At 45.3% G+C, this 18,541-nt stretch overlaps 1 protein-coding gene across 1 annotated transcript in view; it reads right to left on the bottom strand.

Annotated features, from left to right (window-relative positions):
* The window catches only part of LOC144785820 (transforming protein RhoA-like), an 84,327-nt gene that overhangs the window by 30,015 nt on the left and 35,771 nt on the right, over positions 1-18,541 (bottom strand). Inside the window, exon 3 of the mRNA XM_078664663.1 lies at positions 14,342-14,462. Coding sequence (XP_078520789.1) covers positions 14,342-14,462 — 121 coding nt within the window. The remainder of the gene's footprint in view (positions 1-14,341; positions 14,463-18,541) is intronic.

Raw genomic sequence — 18,541 nt, 5'->3', positions numbered from 1 at the left:
GAGAGGCTCACTAAAAGATACACCACCATTCCATACAAAAACCGTTTTTTTAACCTGTACCAAACCTCCTACACCATGTATACCTTATTTTTCATATGTTTTCTGTTATTATAGTCAGTATACTGTTTCGTCTGAGATTCCACTACTCTCTTCCGGACTGCAGCATCCACCCCACTTCTCTCTCTTGGAAAACCACTTAGACATCCATGATGGAATCCACACAGAGGTGGGTTTACGACCACTCAATAATTCAAAAGGAGACCTTGGTAACTGAATGAGGAGCAGTTCGATAAGGATTAGTTACTTACCTGTAATCCTAGTTCTCTTCCAGGGGGTATCCTCATTAAAGTCATAAGCATTAGAATATTCCCGTGCATGGGCGTGAATATTCTAATGCTTATGACTATTGATGAGGATCCCCTGGAAGAGAACCACATCACTCTTACACACTCCTCTACAACAGACCTGTGTTCTTGGTCCACTTGACACAACCAGTTACAACTATTCATTCTCTCGACCAATCCATTAGTTTGAGGATGATAAAAGAGGACTCTTAAGATGTTTAACACCTGACACAGACAAAATTGATCCCATATCTGATGCAACAAACTGTTCAGCATTATCCGAAAACAGAAATTCAGGGAACCCTTCCCTGAAAAGGCATATCACAAAAGACAAAGACATATCACAAAAATTCTCCCGCCCATTTTTTGTAGGCTCTGAGATAAATCATACTTCTGGCTATCTACTCTGATACGAGCTCAGGTTTAACTTGAATAGACCAAAAGGCAATCAAAGAAGTCTCCCTCACAGGAAATCCATTAGGTTTATAAAAGAACCCTCACCCACCAACTTAGTTGGTGACGTGTTTCATCACTGAGGGGGGGTTCCCACCTAGGGGGCGAGTGCCTTCTAGGTGTGCTTTGATGCCTGATTACAGAGCAGCAGGTTTGATATGAAGATAGAAAGTGAGTAATGTGAAAGTAAATCTTTTTTTTTTAAACTACCTCCAGGATACAAGATTAATTTGAGCTTGTTCTCGTTGTTTGTTGAGTAAACCCTAACAGAGCCGAATGAGTCCCTCCGTTCCCTCCTCCCTCTCTCTCTTGTTAGATAGATCTACTCTGATAATCAGCAAAATCAAAAGGAGGGAGGTAGAAGAGTCTTCACGCGAGATGCACTCTGCTTCCATGTCTCATTCAGTGTCAGGAGCCCATCCCTAGACTTTCCTGAGTACCGTTCCCAGAAAAGAGAGCCCCAATACTTCTTGTTCAGCGGTTTCGTTTTACAGGCCCTCTCAAAGGCAGTAAACCATTTGGTGATATCATCACCCTCTGAGTATTTTGGGACAATTCCTTTGGGGATTTTTAGGGTCAAAAGCTTTATCCCTATTCATGATATTGCCGTCACCAGAGATAGGTCTTAGGACCATCTCAGTTCTTTCTTTTCTATAGCCAGGAGTTTAGCCTCTGGGGGGGGGGGAAGTGGAGGAGTCATTGTCACCCTCATCCACCTCTTGGTCCTCTTCATGTTCCCTAGTGGGGGAACCTTTATGTGCCAGGTCCTTGTCGTTTTCTGCCAGCATCTGCTGCAGATGGGCTTTTGTGGGTCTAGGAGTCATAGCAGGTTTCCATGCCTTACAGAGCTCCTTACGTTAGGGTAACATAGGACACTGATAAGGTGCCAAATTGAGCTCCTGGAAAGGCCCTTGTTCAGACATGGTTTTAAAAAGGATGTAACCTTACGCCTAGAGTGGTCGACCTCGAAGCTGGGGAACGGGGTTCGAGTCTCGGCAACTACGCTCAACATCCTGTGATTCTGGCAAATCACTTCATCTCCCTGTGCCTAATAAAAATGAATGTGTCCATCTGTAACGAAACTGGTGCTCATGTAGAGTGCTTTGATGCCCGATGTCTCCGGTCTAGTTCGCGCTATAAAAAAACTCTCCAAGTTGGAATCTTTTTTTAAAAACTTACAACCAAAAAATGCTAAGTACTTACTTAAAGGCCTAACTGCTTTACTACTTTTTAATTCCTAAACGGTTTTGCAGGAGGGAATTAACCAAGGCCCTACCGAACAGCTATTTTAAACAAATTTAGAAAAAATTCAACTTTCAACTAAAGACAATTCTGGATTTCCTATTGGAATCACTTATTAACCAAGTGGTACAGCAAATGTCACGTCTTGTTTCCCACTGCTGCACCACCACAGTAGGAAGCTGGGTTCCCTTATAGGTGGACAGGGACTTGCTCTAGCAATCCCAAGGTGCTCTATTAGGGGTATTTTGGTCGAGCAGCCTTAGGCTTAACCGAAAGGAGTGCAAGACATTTACAAATACACACACTGATCAATAAATGACACACTCGACTCAAGAAGGAAATCCACACCAATTTATAAAAATAGCAAGTATCTCTATATATGTTTAGGCATCACAGAAAAATCGTTCAGGTAAGTACGTTTTTACATATGAATTCTTTTCAGTTCAAAAAGTGGACACATTGCAATTGTTTTGCAATGTTATTCTATGGAACGAAGAACAAGTTCTGCAAAAAGGTGTAGGTAGCACAGTGACTTACAGGACCAAGCGCCAGGAGTTGGGGTGAGTGGTAGGCAAGGTCCAAGGCAGCACCAACAGTAGATTGGGTGTGAGATGTAGTTTTTGGTGAGGAACTACTGAGAGCTCCAACAGGGTTGTGAACCAGGGATGACGGGCCCATGTAGGAGCAACTAGGATTAGTGTCAGGGACGCTTGTCTGAGTTTTCGAACCACTAATGGAATGAGAGGGACAGACGGAAAAGCGTAGGCAAATATCCCTGACCAATTCATCCATAGTGCATTGCCTCTGGACAATGGGTGTGGATACCTGGATGCGTAGCTTGGGCATTTTGCATTTAGGTTTGTGGCAAACAGATCTATGTCTGGAAAGCCCCACATCTGAAAGAAAGGGAGGAGAACTTGAGGGTGGAGTTCCCATTGGTGGATCTGTTGTCTTTGACGACTGAGCAGAGCTGCAATCTGATGGTTTACTCCTGGAAGGTGTTCTGCAAAGAGATACATTTTGTGACGTATGGCCCATCCCCAGATGGTCTGGGCTAGTTTGTGACAGCTGGAGAGAGTGTCTCCCCCCTCTGTTTTTTAATTTAGTACATTGCGGTTATGTTGTCTGTATGAATCAGGACAGCTTTGCTTACTAGATGAACTTGAAATGCTTAGAGTGCTAGAAAAATTGTTAGCAGCTCCAGATGATTTATATGAAGCTGCTTTTGCTGTAAGCTGTAAGCTCCACATGCCCTTAAGTGTGTGTGTGCGTTTGGAGAGGAGCTCCCCGAGCAGTTAGCGATGTGTCTGCTGTTAGCACTATCTGTGGAACTGGGTCGATGAAGGGCCGCCCTTTTGAAAGGGTTTGTGTATTCCACCACTGCAGAGAGCGATGGGTGCGGCCATCCACCAACACTAGATCTGATAACAGACCCCAAGCTTGGTTCCACTGATGTGCTAAGCATTCCTGCAGGGAACACACGTGAAGTCTTGCATAAGGGACAATTAGGATATATGACGCCATCATCCCTAGTCACTGCATGAACACTCGAGCTGGCAATGAGTGTTGAGGCTTAAACTGAGGGTGGAGCCTGCATATTGCGGACTCTGGTCGGATTGGGGTGGGCCAGAGCCTTTTGTGCATCTATAGTGGCTCCCAAATAGCTTGTGTGTTGGATGGTTGGATGGGACTTGGACAGATTTACTGTGAATCTAAGATCATGGAGCAGCTGCATTGTTTTGCAAAAGTGACGTGGACAGCTTTGTTGCGAGCTGGCATTTATGAGCCAGTCGTCCAAGTATGGGAAGAATTGAATGTGTTTTGTTCGTAGATTAGCAGCAATTACTACCAGGCATTTGGTGAAAACCCTGGGTGCGGTAGTTATTCCTAATGAGAGCACCTGGAATTGATAATGATGGCCTGTTACCACGAACCTGAGGTATTTGCTGTGAGCAAGGTGTATTGGGATATGGAAATAGGCGTCCTTTGAGTCCAGAGTGAACAGAAAGTCACCTTGCTGAAGGAGCGGGAGCACTTGTTAGAGTGTCACCATATGAAAGTGGCCTGACTGAATGTATAGATTTAGTTCTCCGAGGTCTAGTATAGGCCTGAGAGAGCCATCCTTCTTGGGAATGAAGAAGTACAGGGAGTATACACCATCCCTTGATATTGTAGCAGGACTGGTTCTATAGCTCCTTCCTACAACAAAGAGATGTTCTTGTGACATTGCATCTGATCTTGGATCTTGGAAGAATGTTTGGGGGAATGTCTGTAAGTTCCAGACAGTAACCATATTAGATAATTTGTAGAACCCATTTGTCTGAGGTGATTGTATTCCAGGCAGGTAGAAATTGGGAGAGACGTCCCACAACAGGAGCGGAATGATCGAGGTGGCGTAAGGAAGTCACTGCTTGTTGTTTGTGGTGGAAGTGCGTGTTGAGTTGCGGCTGCCACTTCCCATACTGTCGTTTTATCTAAACTCACCTCTAAAATAGCCTCATCTTTATGCAGGTGATTGGTTGTTGCCCTTGTTAGAGGAGGAGGGATTCTCTGTGGATATATTCTTGGAGCCAATCCTGTAAAAGAAGCGGCAAAAGGATCCCCTATTTGAAGGCAACGGCAAAGCCCCCATGAACTTGGCGACCTCAGTGTCTTTTTTCATTTTTTCCAGCTATGTGTCAAGTCCCGGGCCAAAGAGGTGTTCCTTGTCAAATGGTTGGTTGAGAATAAATAGAGGCTTGCACCTCAGGTTTGAATCCTGAAATTCTCAACCAAGCATGCCTGCGTAGCAGTATGATGGTGTTTACTGCGCAGGATACTGGGTCTGCTGCGTCTAAGGTGCACCTGATGGAGGTATTTGTGATTAATTTACCCTCCTGAATAAGATCATTAGCCTTTGATTTATGCTCAGGCAGAAATTGGTTTAGCGTCTCTAACTCATCATAATGAGCCCTATCATAGCGAGCTAACAAAGCTTGAGCATTAGCAATGCACCAATGATTGGCTGCTTGCAACACTACCCTTTTGCCCGAGGCATCAATTAATTTTGACTCATTATGAGGAGGGTCTCACCTGCGGTCTGTGAGTTAGCTCTCTAGCGAGGGTTGGAAACCACAGGAGAGTCTAAAGGCAGCTGACCCTTGATGTAGGTGGGGTCAGTAGGTGTAGGTTTATATTTTTTCTCCACCCTGGGTGCAATGATTCTTGCCCTCACAGGATCTTTAAAGATCTCATCTGTATGCTTGAGCTTCCCTTTAAGCATTGGCAGTGTATGAGTAGCTTTTTAAGAGGAGCTTAGGGTTTAGACTAAGAAATCCTCTTCTAAAGTCTCCTTATGCAGCTCCACCCCATGATAATGACCAGCCCTGTTAAGTAGCTCAATGTATCCTTTGTTGTCGTCGGGTGGTGAGGGTCTGGACGGATATAAATCAGGCTCATTATCCGTGTTTGGGCCAGTGTCAATCTTCCCATGGGTCAGTATCCTGTGGCCTATCATCATCCCGTGGGTCAGGTGATGGGTTTATGGGTGGGTTGAGTAAATTTGGATCAGTACGCGAAGGAGGTGGAATATGAGGTGGAGAAGGGTTAGTACCCAATTTTTCTCTCATCAGAGGAATGCGGTAATCCTCCTGCAAGCCCATTTTCCTTTTCTCAGGTAATTTTGCATGGATATGTCCATTGTCTGGATGTATTCCCAGTTCTTTCTGTTTCGGATCCGAAGGTGGAACGTCGGACTAAGGCTCTTTTGGTGGGGTCATTTTGTCTTTGGTTGTTGTTTTCGGCATCAAAAGTTTCGGCTCCAAAGATTTACTCTTCTGTAACGGTGGAATGGTTACCAAGACATGCTTCGGTTTAGATGCCAAAGGTTTAGGCTCAGCACCGACATGAGGCCGACTCGAGCCCGAGCCTAAAGGCGTTTCCTTGTGTTTCGGCGCCGGGCCAGAGGGTGGGGCACCCAAAACTGTCTCTGTGCTGACCTTGGCCCGAAGGCAGCAGAAGGACCGTGCCTTTCACCTCCAACCCTGGGACCCCCACTCATACCACTCCCACTCCTCTCCCCCCTGACATCACAGCCCCCACCCACAACCCCGCTAACCTAGTTCAGCACCAGAACGACACACATAACGACAAATCCCACCCTTTATCCCCCCCCATTCTCAGTCCTCACTACCACCCTCTAACTAACCACCCAGAGCTCACTACATCTATTAACTTAACTCCCCCTCCCCACAACAGAACCATCACCAATCCCATTTCCCCTCCCACTCTCAGCCCCCACTACCCTATCTGCTCCCCCATCACCACTAACTTACACTCAACCTCCACCCCGCTCTCTCCGCCTGTCACCAACGCCCTCATCTGCACCACCAACCTACTCCCTACTTCATCCACACCCATCCCTCCAAAACCCTCCATCCTCTCTAACACCACCCCGTACACCGACACCACGGAGCCCTGCTCGAACACCAACCCACCCCCCCACCCGCACGCTCATTCTCAGTTCAGTCACGCACCCTTGATGCCCATCCCCAACACCAAGGCTTATCCCACGCTGGACAAGATTATGTCCACCCTCCTCCAGCTCAAAGAAGACATTCACACCATCAAGGAAGACATGCACACCATCAAAGAACTACTCTGCACACTCCCCAGACACCCCTCACTCACCACCACCCCCCTCCCAACTTGCCACCCACCCTTCCGGATGACTCTCCCACTCTACACCCCCACACTGGACCGCGATCCCTATCCACAATCGCAACAACCGCCCCCGTCGCTCGCGCAACCCTCTTTCCGACCTCGACACACTCACCCTTCTCCGCTCCTACGACCCAGCTCCCCTAAACACCACAACCGCCACACACCTCTCCATTCCCACGATACATTCAAATCCCCGTAGACCCCCCACACTAAACAACAGAATTTCCGTCCCTAATAACCTTAGAAAAGTCCCCCTCTCACTAGTACCCTCTACTTCCCTTGACACACCGCGTCTCAAATGCACTCTCAACTGCAGATCGGCCTCTAGACACTCCTCCGCCATCGCTGATCTCATCCTAACATTGGACCTTGACCTAATCATTCTAACTGAAACCTGGCTATCCGAATCTTCTACACCTATAATGGACATTCTGGTTCCCCCCCAACTACCACATCACCAGACTTGACAGGTCTGGCAAGATAGGTGGTGGAATCGCATGCATATACAGGAACAACCTTTCTGTTCTGAAAATCACCGCACCTTCCCTACCCTCCCCAACCTCCTGTGAATACATCTGCCTCGATATTATCAGTGAGGGCAAACCGATCCACCCAGGGACAACTCACCTTCGCCCAACAAATCATGGATATGATCTTAACCAATTCCGGACAACAGCTCACCCAAATATACCTTGGGGACTTCAACCTCCACATGAACAACCACAATGATGCGGTGGTAAATAGTCTTAAAAATTTCCTCAACGCTCTTGACCTCAAACAATTATGCAACAGCCCGACCCACGAGAAAGGCTCTATCCTCGACCTTATCATCTCCAAAGAGGACGCTATCCAACTTGAGTCTATCCAACCCTGTGACTGGTCAGATCATCATATTGTCACTTTCTTCATCAATGAAAAGGTCAAACTCAACACGGTGCACCCCTCCAAGCCTAAAGTCTGGAAAAGAGACCTGAAAAAACTCAACCCAAACTCCCTACCCCCTAGCAGCTGCGATCTCCTACGCCCTCCTACCGGCGCCACGGAAGTTCAATCCTTGACTGACCACTATCTCAACGCCATGACTTCAATAATTAATGAGGCTGCACCCTTGCAGCTAAAAAGAGCCTCTGCTAAAATCTCCAATCCATGGTACGACGGGAGTCTCAATGAGGATAGACGAGCCATGCGAATGGCAGAGCGCACCTGGAGATCAGCTCCCTCTGCACTGCACCTAAAAACCCTGAAGGAAAAGAGAAACGCCTACTTCAGGAAAATAAAGCGCTCAAAATCAGACTTCTTCAGCCTCCAGCTCGACCGAGCAAAAAAACGCCTGAGAAAACTGTTTGAGCTAATCAGAACTCAATCCAAGGAACAACCTCAACCACTCAGCACTAGGCGCGAAGCACCCCCCTGTGAAGCATTCGCTGCTTTCTTTATCCAAAAAACTGACAACATAAAGAGTGATCTCCTCATTGACGCAAGCCTTTACTCCAAACCCCACTGCATAGCACCCAATGATCCAAAAAACAATGCTACATGGTCATCCTTTGACACCTACTCTGAAGAGGAAATTGGCAAACTGCTCAGCACCTTGAAACCTTCCAATCACCTCACGGACCCCCTCCCTGCTAACGCTGTCAAAGACTTCACCCCTTTGCTCCTTCCACTCTGGACCAAAATTATCAACAGCTCACTTCAACAAGGAACCATCCCTAACTCCCTCAAAGTTGGTCAAGTCACACCTCTACTAAAGAAACCTACAGCCGACCCATCTGATCTAAACAATTACCGTCCCATTACCAATATTCCCACTCTCGCCAAACTCCTGGAAAAATGCGCACAACTACAATTGACTAAACACATTGATCGGTTTGATCTCCTCAACCCTCATCAATCAGGCTTCCGAGCAGGACACAGTACAGAAACTGCTATGACTCACATAATAGACGACGCCCTTCAAATCCTAGATCAAAATGATACCTGCCTCCTCATCCTTCTTGACCTCTCTTCAGCATTCGACACCGTCAAACATGAGAATTTACTCGAACTTTTAAACACAAGAATGGGTCTATCTGGGACTGTTCTCAAGTGGTTCACTTCCTTCCTTCACAACTGGTCGCAGAAATTCAAGAGCAACAACCTGATGTCCTCGCCAATACCGGTATCGTTAGGCGTCCCCCAAGGATCCTCCCTATCCCCAACTTTGTTCAACCTAGTTATGGAACCTCTCACCACCTTGCTACAAGCATCCAATGTACTCTTTCACATGTACGCCGATGACACCCAACTATATCTCAAATTACAATCCCCCAAAGACATTCTACTCCTGAACTCAACGATCAGAAGCACCCAATCCTGGCTTGCCGATAATCATCTCAAACTCAATGCCCTGAAAACAGAATTCCTTCTGATCTCACCTCCCGCGAAGATCTCTACCACTCAACTGTGGCTTAAACACCTAACTGCACTCAATGTCCAACCCACCATCGTGGACTCAGCAAAATCTTTAGGCATAACACTCAACACCAATCTCAACATGCAGCAACATATCAGCAAGGCAACTAAGGGAGCGAACTACCAAATCAATACCCTGAGGAGACTTAAACCCTTCCTCCCAGCCAAAGACTTCCAAACTGCAGTACAAGCACTAGTCATTCCTCGAATAGAATACGGCAGCACCGCTCTCTGCGGTCTCCCTCTAACTACTACTGCACCCCTAAGAGCTTCTCTAAACGCTGCAGCGAGACTCATCACTGGGTCAAAAAAACACTCGCATATCTCCCCTGACTTGAAATCCCTGAACTGACTGCCTTTTGAAGCCAGAATACATCTGAAAATCGCCTGCATGACACACAAGGCTGTTCACCTGAGTTCACCCGGATACCTCACCCAGAAGCTGACAATCTCTGGCGGCTCTAGAAACCCTAGAGGCACAAACAATCTTCTGCTAAAACCTTGAAGATTCCGGAAGGAAAAAACTTATAAACGCTCCTTCTCAGGAATGGCACCCAGGATCTGGAACTCACTCCCTCCTGAAACCAGGCTCATATCATCCATCACACTCTTAAAGAAAGAAGTAAAAGCTATCCTCATGGCTAAATACACTTGCGCTATTGACGTTCGGTTTTTATAGTCGCTGCACCGATCAGTATTATCTGTTAGATCCCTTCGATTGTTTGTATTACTTGTGTTGTTGATTTACCTGGCGGTCTATGCCTTCACCTATTTGTACCACTTGCATTATTGATGTAACTGTTTTACTATGCTCCCTCCTATGCTTACCCCACCCCACTTATTACCCACAAGTACGCCATATCTAATGGCCTGTTATGTATGCTCTGTAAAGCGCTCTGATATCTGCAAAGATCTGGTTCGCGCTATATAAAACTTTCGAAATAAATAAAATAAATAAGTTATGTTGCTGGGGCTAGGGGAATTCTGTACTCACGGTATGCTGACCCGGTGTAACTTGCTCCTCTTCTTCCATGTCGGAGTCGGCCTCGGAGATATGTTCTGCTTCTTCAACTCCTTGAGCGGGTAGTTCTTCTTTCTCAGAATCTTCGCTGAAGGTGTCCGTGCCGAGCCGCCCTGATGTCGCATTTCGTGACATCCAGCCCGATGGTCCCAGAGCGTCTTCTTCGATCAAAACAGTCGTCACGCGTCGCAGTCTTTTTCGACGTGTTCCGGGGATAGGCAGAGGTTGCACGCTTCGTGCAAGTCGATGCGCGGAGACTTAGCGCGACACCCGGGACAGAGCTTGAATGTAGTCCGTTCCATCGACTGCTAGCGAGCCCAGTGCGGGTAGGCCAAACAGCCCTCCACAAGTTTACCGATCGAAGTTCTTTGAGTTGAAACGATATGCGGAGAATGGGAAAAGCAATCGGGAAACAATACCGTTGAGGGTAGTGAATTGCGTGTCTAAGGGAACCTGAGAAACTGTGCCAACCGGAGCGCTCAATTCACATCCGAACCCGATGGTGGGAAAAAACAAACAGTGGGGTCGATAGCCCACGCGCACGAACATCGAAAGGGGGAGTCACCTACCTCGTGAGTGGAAAAGATTTCTTCGAAGAAAAACAAAGTGCAAACATCCGGACCCAACACTAGATGGTAGGCTATGCAAAGCATGTGATCTACAGCTCACATGACTCGAATACATCTTACCACCCCTGAAGGATCTCCACTGGCGTCCAATTCACAAAATAGCATAATTCAAACACCTCACTCACACTTTCAGGCACTACATAACACTGGCCCAGCATACCTCAACAATTGCATCTGCTTTCACATACCTGCCAGACACCTCCACTTATCCGGACTGCTCCTTGCACAAATCCCACGCATATGGAAAATCAGGTTAGACGGTCAATCCCTCTCCAACATCGCTCCAAAAGCGAGACACAACCTGCCACTACACATAAGAGCCCAGTCCTCACTATTTGAATTCTGCAAGAAGCTGGAGGCCGGTCTTTTCAAGTAGTCCCACTAAGTCTTAGGTGTGGCTAGATTCACACCTGTTCAGCGCCAGGACACCATGAAAGTGCGCTCTACAACTCTGCAAACATAACGATGTGGCATTATGTATAGGCTCAAAGGGAGGAGTCATACATTTAGAAAGAACTACATTTACCTCCCATGGAGGAGAAGGTCTTTTGACTGGATGGTTGATCTTTTTTAGACATTTCAAAAAGTCTTTACTCACTTTGATTGTAAAGAATGATTTTTGATTTGGTCCTTAACGATAAGCTGTGATGGCAGCTAGAAGACCTTAGATTATCATTTTAAGTTCAACTAAGCCAAACGGAACTGCTAAGGAAGAAGAACATTCTCTTGGGTTGAGACTAGATCAGGTTTATTGTTGAGGCCCCAAATCACAAATCCTTTTCACTTAAAAGTAGAAGTGTTCCTGGTAGACAATCTTTTCGCTTCCTTAAGACTCTTCATGCAGTACAGCAGGAAATCTTTGGGTGTAGAACCCCTCCCCCATCCTGGACAGCAATTTGTGGTTGTATGGTAGTCTTTTGTGTGGTTTGAGCGATATGTGAAGCAGCTCTGGAAAACACCACAGTCCCTACCACTCTGGGGCTATGAGAATCATGGTTGCTGAGAATCTTTATGCTTCATGACGACTGATGGTATTAGTGGTATCGGTGGAAAAACATACAGAGATCGGTTCTACAAAATCATCAAAAGAGCATTGCCCATCAACTGTGCGTCCCATATTCTGAACCCGCAATAGGACATTTGTCTATTTTTGGGGAAGACGTTGTCTAGTTCCCATTCGAGATGTTCTTAAAAATACCTGCTGCGTAGGTCTGCTTGATGATTTTTGAGACCTGGCAGATATACTGCTTGAAGGGTTAGATTCCTTGCCAGCAGTCAATGCCACTCTGCTTAGGCTTCAAACCACAGAGTTCTTGAACTTGTTCCTGCCCGTTTGTTAAGTGGTACATAGATGTGGTACTGGCCATCTGTACTAGAACTCTCTGCATAGAGCTGGTAGGAAAGCTCAAATGGTGAAGTGAACTGCTTTGAGTTCTAGAACACTGATGTGGGAAAGTTGTTGTGTAGAGGACACAACCCTGAATTGTGAGATTGTCCAAGAGCGCTCCCCGCTCAGTGAGAGAAGAATCAGTTACAGTGGTCTGAGTTGGAAGCTCTTGATGGAATGGGACTCCATCGAGAATATTTTTTTTTGTGGTTCAGCCACCACTGAAAATACTGCTATGCTTGTTGATTTAGGTAGATTGTGTCTTTCCAGTTGCCCTGATGTTGCAACAATTGCTCTTTCAAGCATTGCTAGAGAGGTCTCATATTGAGATGGGTACTAGAAAAACGCAGTAGGCCAGGGATCCTAGCAGGGACGCAACTTGTCTCACTGTTGGCTTTGTCACACATAACTGGTGACACTTGAGAAAAGGAATAGAGGCTGTCCTTCAGGGGAGTAAATGACAACAGAAGTATAACCCATAGACCAGGTTGACACTGCACACGAACGTGGCGGCCCAGCGCTGATCTCTGCGCTTTCCCCGCCTTTCCATTGATTCCAGCCTTTGAAATACTTCTATACAACGGTACCCCATCCCGGACTGCCGCAGTGGATCCGGGATCCGACCCTGCTACTAGTGCTATCGAGAACCACACCGGTGGCCATTAGCATTCTTAAATTTGGCAACCCGGTCATGATGGTCCTGAATACATAGGACCGATTTATCAGCGCAACTCACGGCGCCCATTCAACTTTGGTTCATAAAAAGTTTAAAACCATGTTCAATCATTGTAAATAATCATTCTTGTTGAACCATTGATCCCTGTACATATTTTTGTCACCTTGCGCTTTTCGCTGTCTTTTTTCACTTGTCACTTGCGCCGTCACTCATTGTGTCATGAGCACAAGGTGCACCAAGTTTCTTTGGTTGCCTTTGCAATTTATGCTCACAGTGCTGATATAACTGTTCTGTATAAACTGATTTCAAATATATGATGCCATGAGCACTTTTGAACAAACTACCAGGAGTCTCCCTCTTTCCTTTCTGTAATGTTGTGTACATACATATGTATTTGCCTTCCTCATTGAAACCGGTTGAGACATTGTTGCTAGTTTTTGTCCTTCAGGGGAGGTACTTCCCTTGTTTGATGGTATTGAGATTCTCCAAGACAGTAAGGAATTTGAACTGGAAAAGCGCTTAATTTCTCTAGATCCACAGAGACCTAATTAGTCTAATAATGCAACTGTGAAATCAAATTGTTTTTATCTCTTTCAGGCCTGCAGCTTTAAGAGTCTCAGACTCCTCTTTACATTCTCCATTTCCACAGGTACATACGGACAAAGGAGGGCAGGGCCTGAAAAATGCAGGTTAATTTATTTTGAAGTGTACATCAGGATTTAATGAAGTGAGGCGAAGCATGATGCATGTTGCAGTTCACTACAATGGAAAACAATTGTCGCGCCAGGTCTGCTTTGATTGCTGCACTTTTAACTTGGTTAAAAACAACGTGCCCTCTAAACTTTCTAGGAAATTCTGTTTTCTACAGATCTTTTATAAACATGAACAAATTCTCACCGTGCCCTGTCATATCTGCACAGAAGTACAGAATCGCTGGCTGATTTAAGAGCTGTAACTAGAGAGCCACAGGTTCCTGCCCACTGCATCCATCTTTTTACACTATGGCATGACACAATCTTGGGCCACCAACAGTCCGTGAGTACTGGGCAGCGTCCTACTTGTGTACACTTTACCATTGGTGTCCCTGAACCACAATGGTATTGTAATCTAATTGGATGACCATGTTACTCTCTTTCCATTTGTCTCCTTTTAAATTAAAATAACAACACAGTAAGGCTAAGTTATCCCTGGTTTTTCACTTAAATGTGGTTTCTAATGCAGACTGGCTGAGTTAGAAGACCTCGTTAATATTGCCTGCTGCCAAATGCGTGCTAAAAATACATTTTCCTTTTCTTTTTTCTTTTGAAAGCGCTACGGGATCCTGCTAATGACTAGACAACATCATGACTTCAATCAAGATATCCTGATGGATAATTCTATACAAGAATGTTTGAGGATGTCTTTGCTATTAAACAACAGTGCCCGATCACTTACCTAAACTGTCTGGGCTGTCAATTGAGAAGCACATTAGAATTACATCTGTGTCAGGGTAGGAGAGGGGTCTCAAACGGTCGTAGTCCTCTTGGCCAGCTGTATCCCAAAGTGCAAGTTCCACCTGTTTGCAGGGAAAGATAAGAATATCTTAACACAGTTCACTGGGACAAGGAACATACTTTCTAAATTAAGATACAAAGCAGGTAAAGGCTCTGCATTAAAGTACTCCACACTGAGGATAGCCCCCAAATACCACAAAATGTTGATTCAAAATGGCAACTCGCCATTTTGTAAACTGACAAAGCTAGCATATTATACGGTCTGTGTGATAGACCCAAATTTGAAAAGTAAATCATATTTTTTATGTGTCGTCTTATGACGTTAATATACCACCCAAAGGATTTCAGAGCACTGTACAGGAGAAGGTGCGAAACATCAACCAGAAAATTAAAATGTGCATTAACTTGCAGCATATTGGAAGAACGTAAGCATTGGTAAGGAACGCATGCATAAGTAGGAGATAGAAGATAAAGTAGAGGTTCTATACCATTGACAATAAACATAAGCAGCAACTTTACTTAACAACATTGGTCTTCCGAAGCAGTAACCGCAATGAGCAAGAGTAAAGACCATATATCTAATAATAAGGTAAAAGGCAGCGATACGCACTAAGAAAATGAGGATGGCAGGAATTATGGAGTTATTTAACAAAAACAGAAGTCATCACAGAAGAGGTACAACATGAATTTGGGATTGGAATGTCTGGTACTGGTGCTTCTCAAGCAGCAAGTTCAAGAAGAGGGATCTGTAATGAAATTCAAAGAATTTCCTTGGGGGAAATTATGCAAAATTACCCAAAATTATTTACTTGTGCGAAATGCGTATTTGGCATTCTTTGTTATTTTTCAACTTGAAATGCGTCCGGGTACAAACCCAGCAGTGGCTCGTGTTTGGTTCGCTAGTATTGTTACTGTGTTCCAGCTGTACAGTTTTTATCTCAATGAAATCTTATTTATGCGACTAGTAGAAATTTCAGGCATTTGGCATAATAATTTAAACACAAAATGTCAGAAATTATGTGAGATTAAGCGGATGTAAATAAAATTACACTCTGGCTTAATCTGAAGCTCTGAAAGAAGGGGCCTTTTTAATGTGAAGGAGGAGAGTGACATATTCTGGGAACGCTGCCAGAGAAAGAACAGTGAAATTTGGATCCTCCCCTGAAATTCGGAGTGGAGAGGGATCTTTGATATTTTTAGAAGAGATATATTTTGGAGTTTATAGGTTAAGGGTTGTGAGTGTTAGGCAGATATCACAGTGCAGGGTGCTTTCACTGGAAGCAGTTTATGGTAAGTGAGAGCAGTAAGACTATTTCGCGTTTGAGCGTCTATGAGAAATAGGGCAGTGTTCTCAGTGGGCCAGTCCAGTAAGGAGGGTGGAGCCATCATAAAGAAGGAAGATTACCACAGCTTCAAATCTTGGAATGAGAGAATATGTGCTATCTTCTAGAGAATGTAGAGGTGGAACCTCGCTGTCTTAACCAAAGCTTGAATGTGGCTTCTGAAGCCGAGATTAGAGTCAAGCAAAAGACCCATGGATATGGGAACACAAGGCCAAATCTGGAGCCCTTTTTGCTTATTAGCCCCTTCGGCGCTGATGACGAGCTCAGCTCGTCATCTAACGCGGCTTTTTAGCGCGAAAATCGCCGCAGCACGCATGCGGTTAAAAGATTCAAGCCAGAGAAGGTAAGTAGCTGGGTCAGGTTTGGGTGTGATAATGTCAGTTTTTAATGCATTGCATTCTGAGGTGCTTTACTCCCCCACCCACCTGTTGATGCTCCTCATCGAGGATTTTACTTTGGACATTGAATCAGCAGAGTCCAGTTTGAAACAGACCTAGATACCATGTGGGTATAGGTGAAAGAAGATGCACATTTTTAAGCAGTTTAGGGTTTCAACAAAAATATTTTATAGACTGAGCACTAGGATGAATCCCTGAGGGACACCGCACGGGATGTGAAAACAAAAAAGTATTATAGCGTGCTACTCGCCGAAAAAGTGCTCCTTAGGGGTAGTAAGCGCTATATGAATAAAATTAGAATACAATTTCAAAATCACTGCAGTGCAGTTCTTTCAAGGCCCATCCTGAGCATCAAGGATAATTTGATGTTCAAATATATCACAGAGCATGGTTAAATCTAACAGGATAAGTAGGCAGGAGCTAGCGGTTATCAAAAGCGCACAAAGGGCAGCTTTGATCAATGTAGGTATTGCTCATTTTATACTGTAACCTGCCTTGTAGGCAGATTGGAACCTAATAGGACACGTTCCTGGAAATGTTTAATCAGTTAGGATACACATTTCTCAAAAACGTTGGCCATTAAAGGGACATTTTAAACGGATAGTAGTTTTCAATATTAGTGGGGGGGGGGGGGGGTCATTTTTCTTTTTTAAAGGGGCTTAAGTGCGCAGCATTAGGAGGGTTTGGCACAAGAGTATTTCAAGAAATAAATTTGTATGGGCAAGCCTGTGTGGAAGAAAGACCTAAACATGGGTTTGGGCAATACGGGAATTATGGAGAGTACTTGGTGTCATTAGATAAAGTCCTGCCATGTGCTACTATCGACCCGGTTAGACTCAGCTCCTGCCCAGCCTGCGGTTTTGCATGTGGTATTAATAACTCTACTTCACTGAAATCCAGTTTTGATGTAGCCTCTATTTCAGCAGCCCTAATAAATGCACGATCAATGTGTAAACATGCCTTTGAAACCTTTTCTTTGTTGGAAGAGGGTACTCTGGACCTGCTATTTATTACGGAAACTTGGTTGGATGGTTCAAGTGCTCCTGACATCGAACAAGCCATTCCAAGAGGGTTTAAGATCCGTAGGAAGGATAGGTCTAGGGGTAGAGGTGGAGGGTTAGCAATCATTTTTAGAGAGTCCTGGGAGCTTAATGTGGAAGATCTAGATGATCTCGAGGACGGCGAGATTATGAATTTCTCGTTAGTTTTGTCCCCTCATTTCACTCTGGGTGGCTCCCTCATTTACCGTCCCCCCGGCTCCGCGGGACGATTCCTTAAAGATCTCTTGGAGACTCTCGTCCCTAGAGCAGTAAGATTCTCTCGTTTCTTGCTGCTCGGTGACTTAAACATTCATGTAGACTGTCAGGAACGTCAGGAAAGTAAGCTTCTATCCGACTACTTTGACCTGGCCTCTCTTACCCAATGGGTTTCCTCCCCTACTTATTCGGGTGGTCACATTTTGGACGTCATCTGTTCTAACTTTTCTTTGAAGGTTGAAGCCCCCCAAATACTCACTTGGACCGATCACCAGCTTATTAGATTTTCTTGGTCAGCCTTGAAAGACTCACCTAAAGTCTACCTAAATACACGCCCCCCAAAAATCAACGTAGGCAATTTCTCTGCTTGGTTGGATCAGAATAGGCCCCAGTTGGGAGAAGATTTGGATTCTGCTGTGGAGATTTATGATGGGTGGATTCGAGCAGCCCTGTCTGTGTCTTCAAAGGCGACTGACCCCGGCAGAAGCAGGATGACTCCTTCACAACCATGGTATTCGCCCCATCTTCGAGCTGGTAAATTAGTCTGCAAAAAACTGGAGCGAGCTTGGAGGCTGGCTTATTGCCCACAAGCTAAGGCAGCTTACCGCTCTGTTCAGCGGGGAATACTATGCCAATATCAAGCTGGCCAAAACTGAATATTTTGCCAATAGAATTGAGAAGGCGAAAAACAATAGCCGCGAGATCTTTTCTATAGTAAAAAGTTTCCTTTCTCCATGTGCTGAACAAATTTCCATCAAGCCCTCTACGGAATGGTGCGAAAGCCTTTCCTCCTTTTTCTTGACTAAAATTGCCAAAATCCAGCAAAGTCTCAGAGCTATCGGTGGGGGGAGCTGGACTGAGGATGGGGTTGGATCTAATGTCGAACCTACACACACCATGGAGAGCTTTGTCCCACCTTCGGTGGAGGACACCTTAGTGGCAATCAAGTCGTTAAAATCTGGTGCCCCAGGTGACACCTGCCCGGCCAGGGTGTTGGCTGAAGTGGCAGAAGCAGTGGCTCCTGAGGTTTCTCAAATAATGGGTCTATCTTTTACATCAGCCAGGGTTCCTAATGAATGGAAACAGGCTAAGTTGCTTCCTTTGTTAAAAAAGGTGGGTGCAGATCCTTCTGTGCCTAGTAATT

This window comes from Lissotriton helveticus, chromosome 10 (assembly GCF_964261635.1).
Source record: "Lissotriton helveticus chromosome 10, aLisHel1.1, whole genome shotgun sequence".
In the NCBI taxonomy this organism is placed as follows: Eukaryota; Metazoa; Chordata; class Amphibia; order Caudata; family Salamandridae; genus Lissotriton; species Lissotriton helveticus.
The sequence above is the reverse complement of the archived record's forward strand: the minus strand, read 5'-3'. Positions and strand labels throughout refer to the sequence as shown.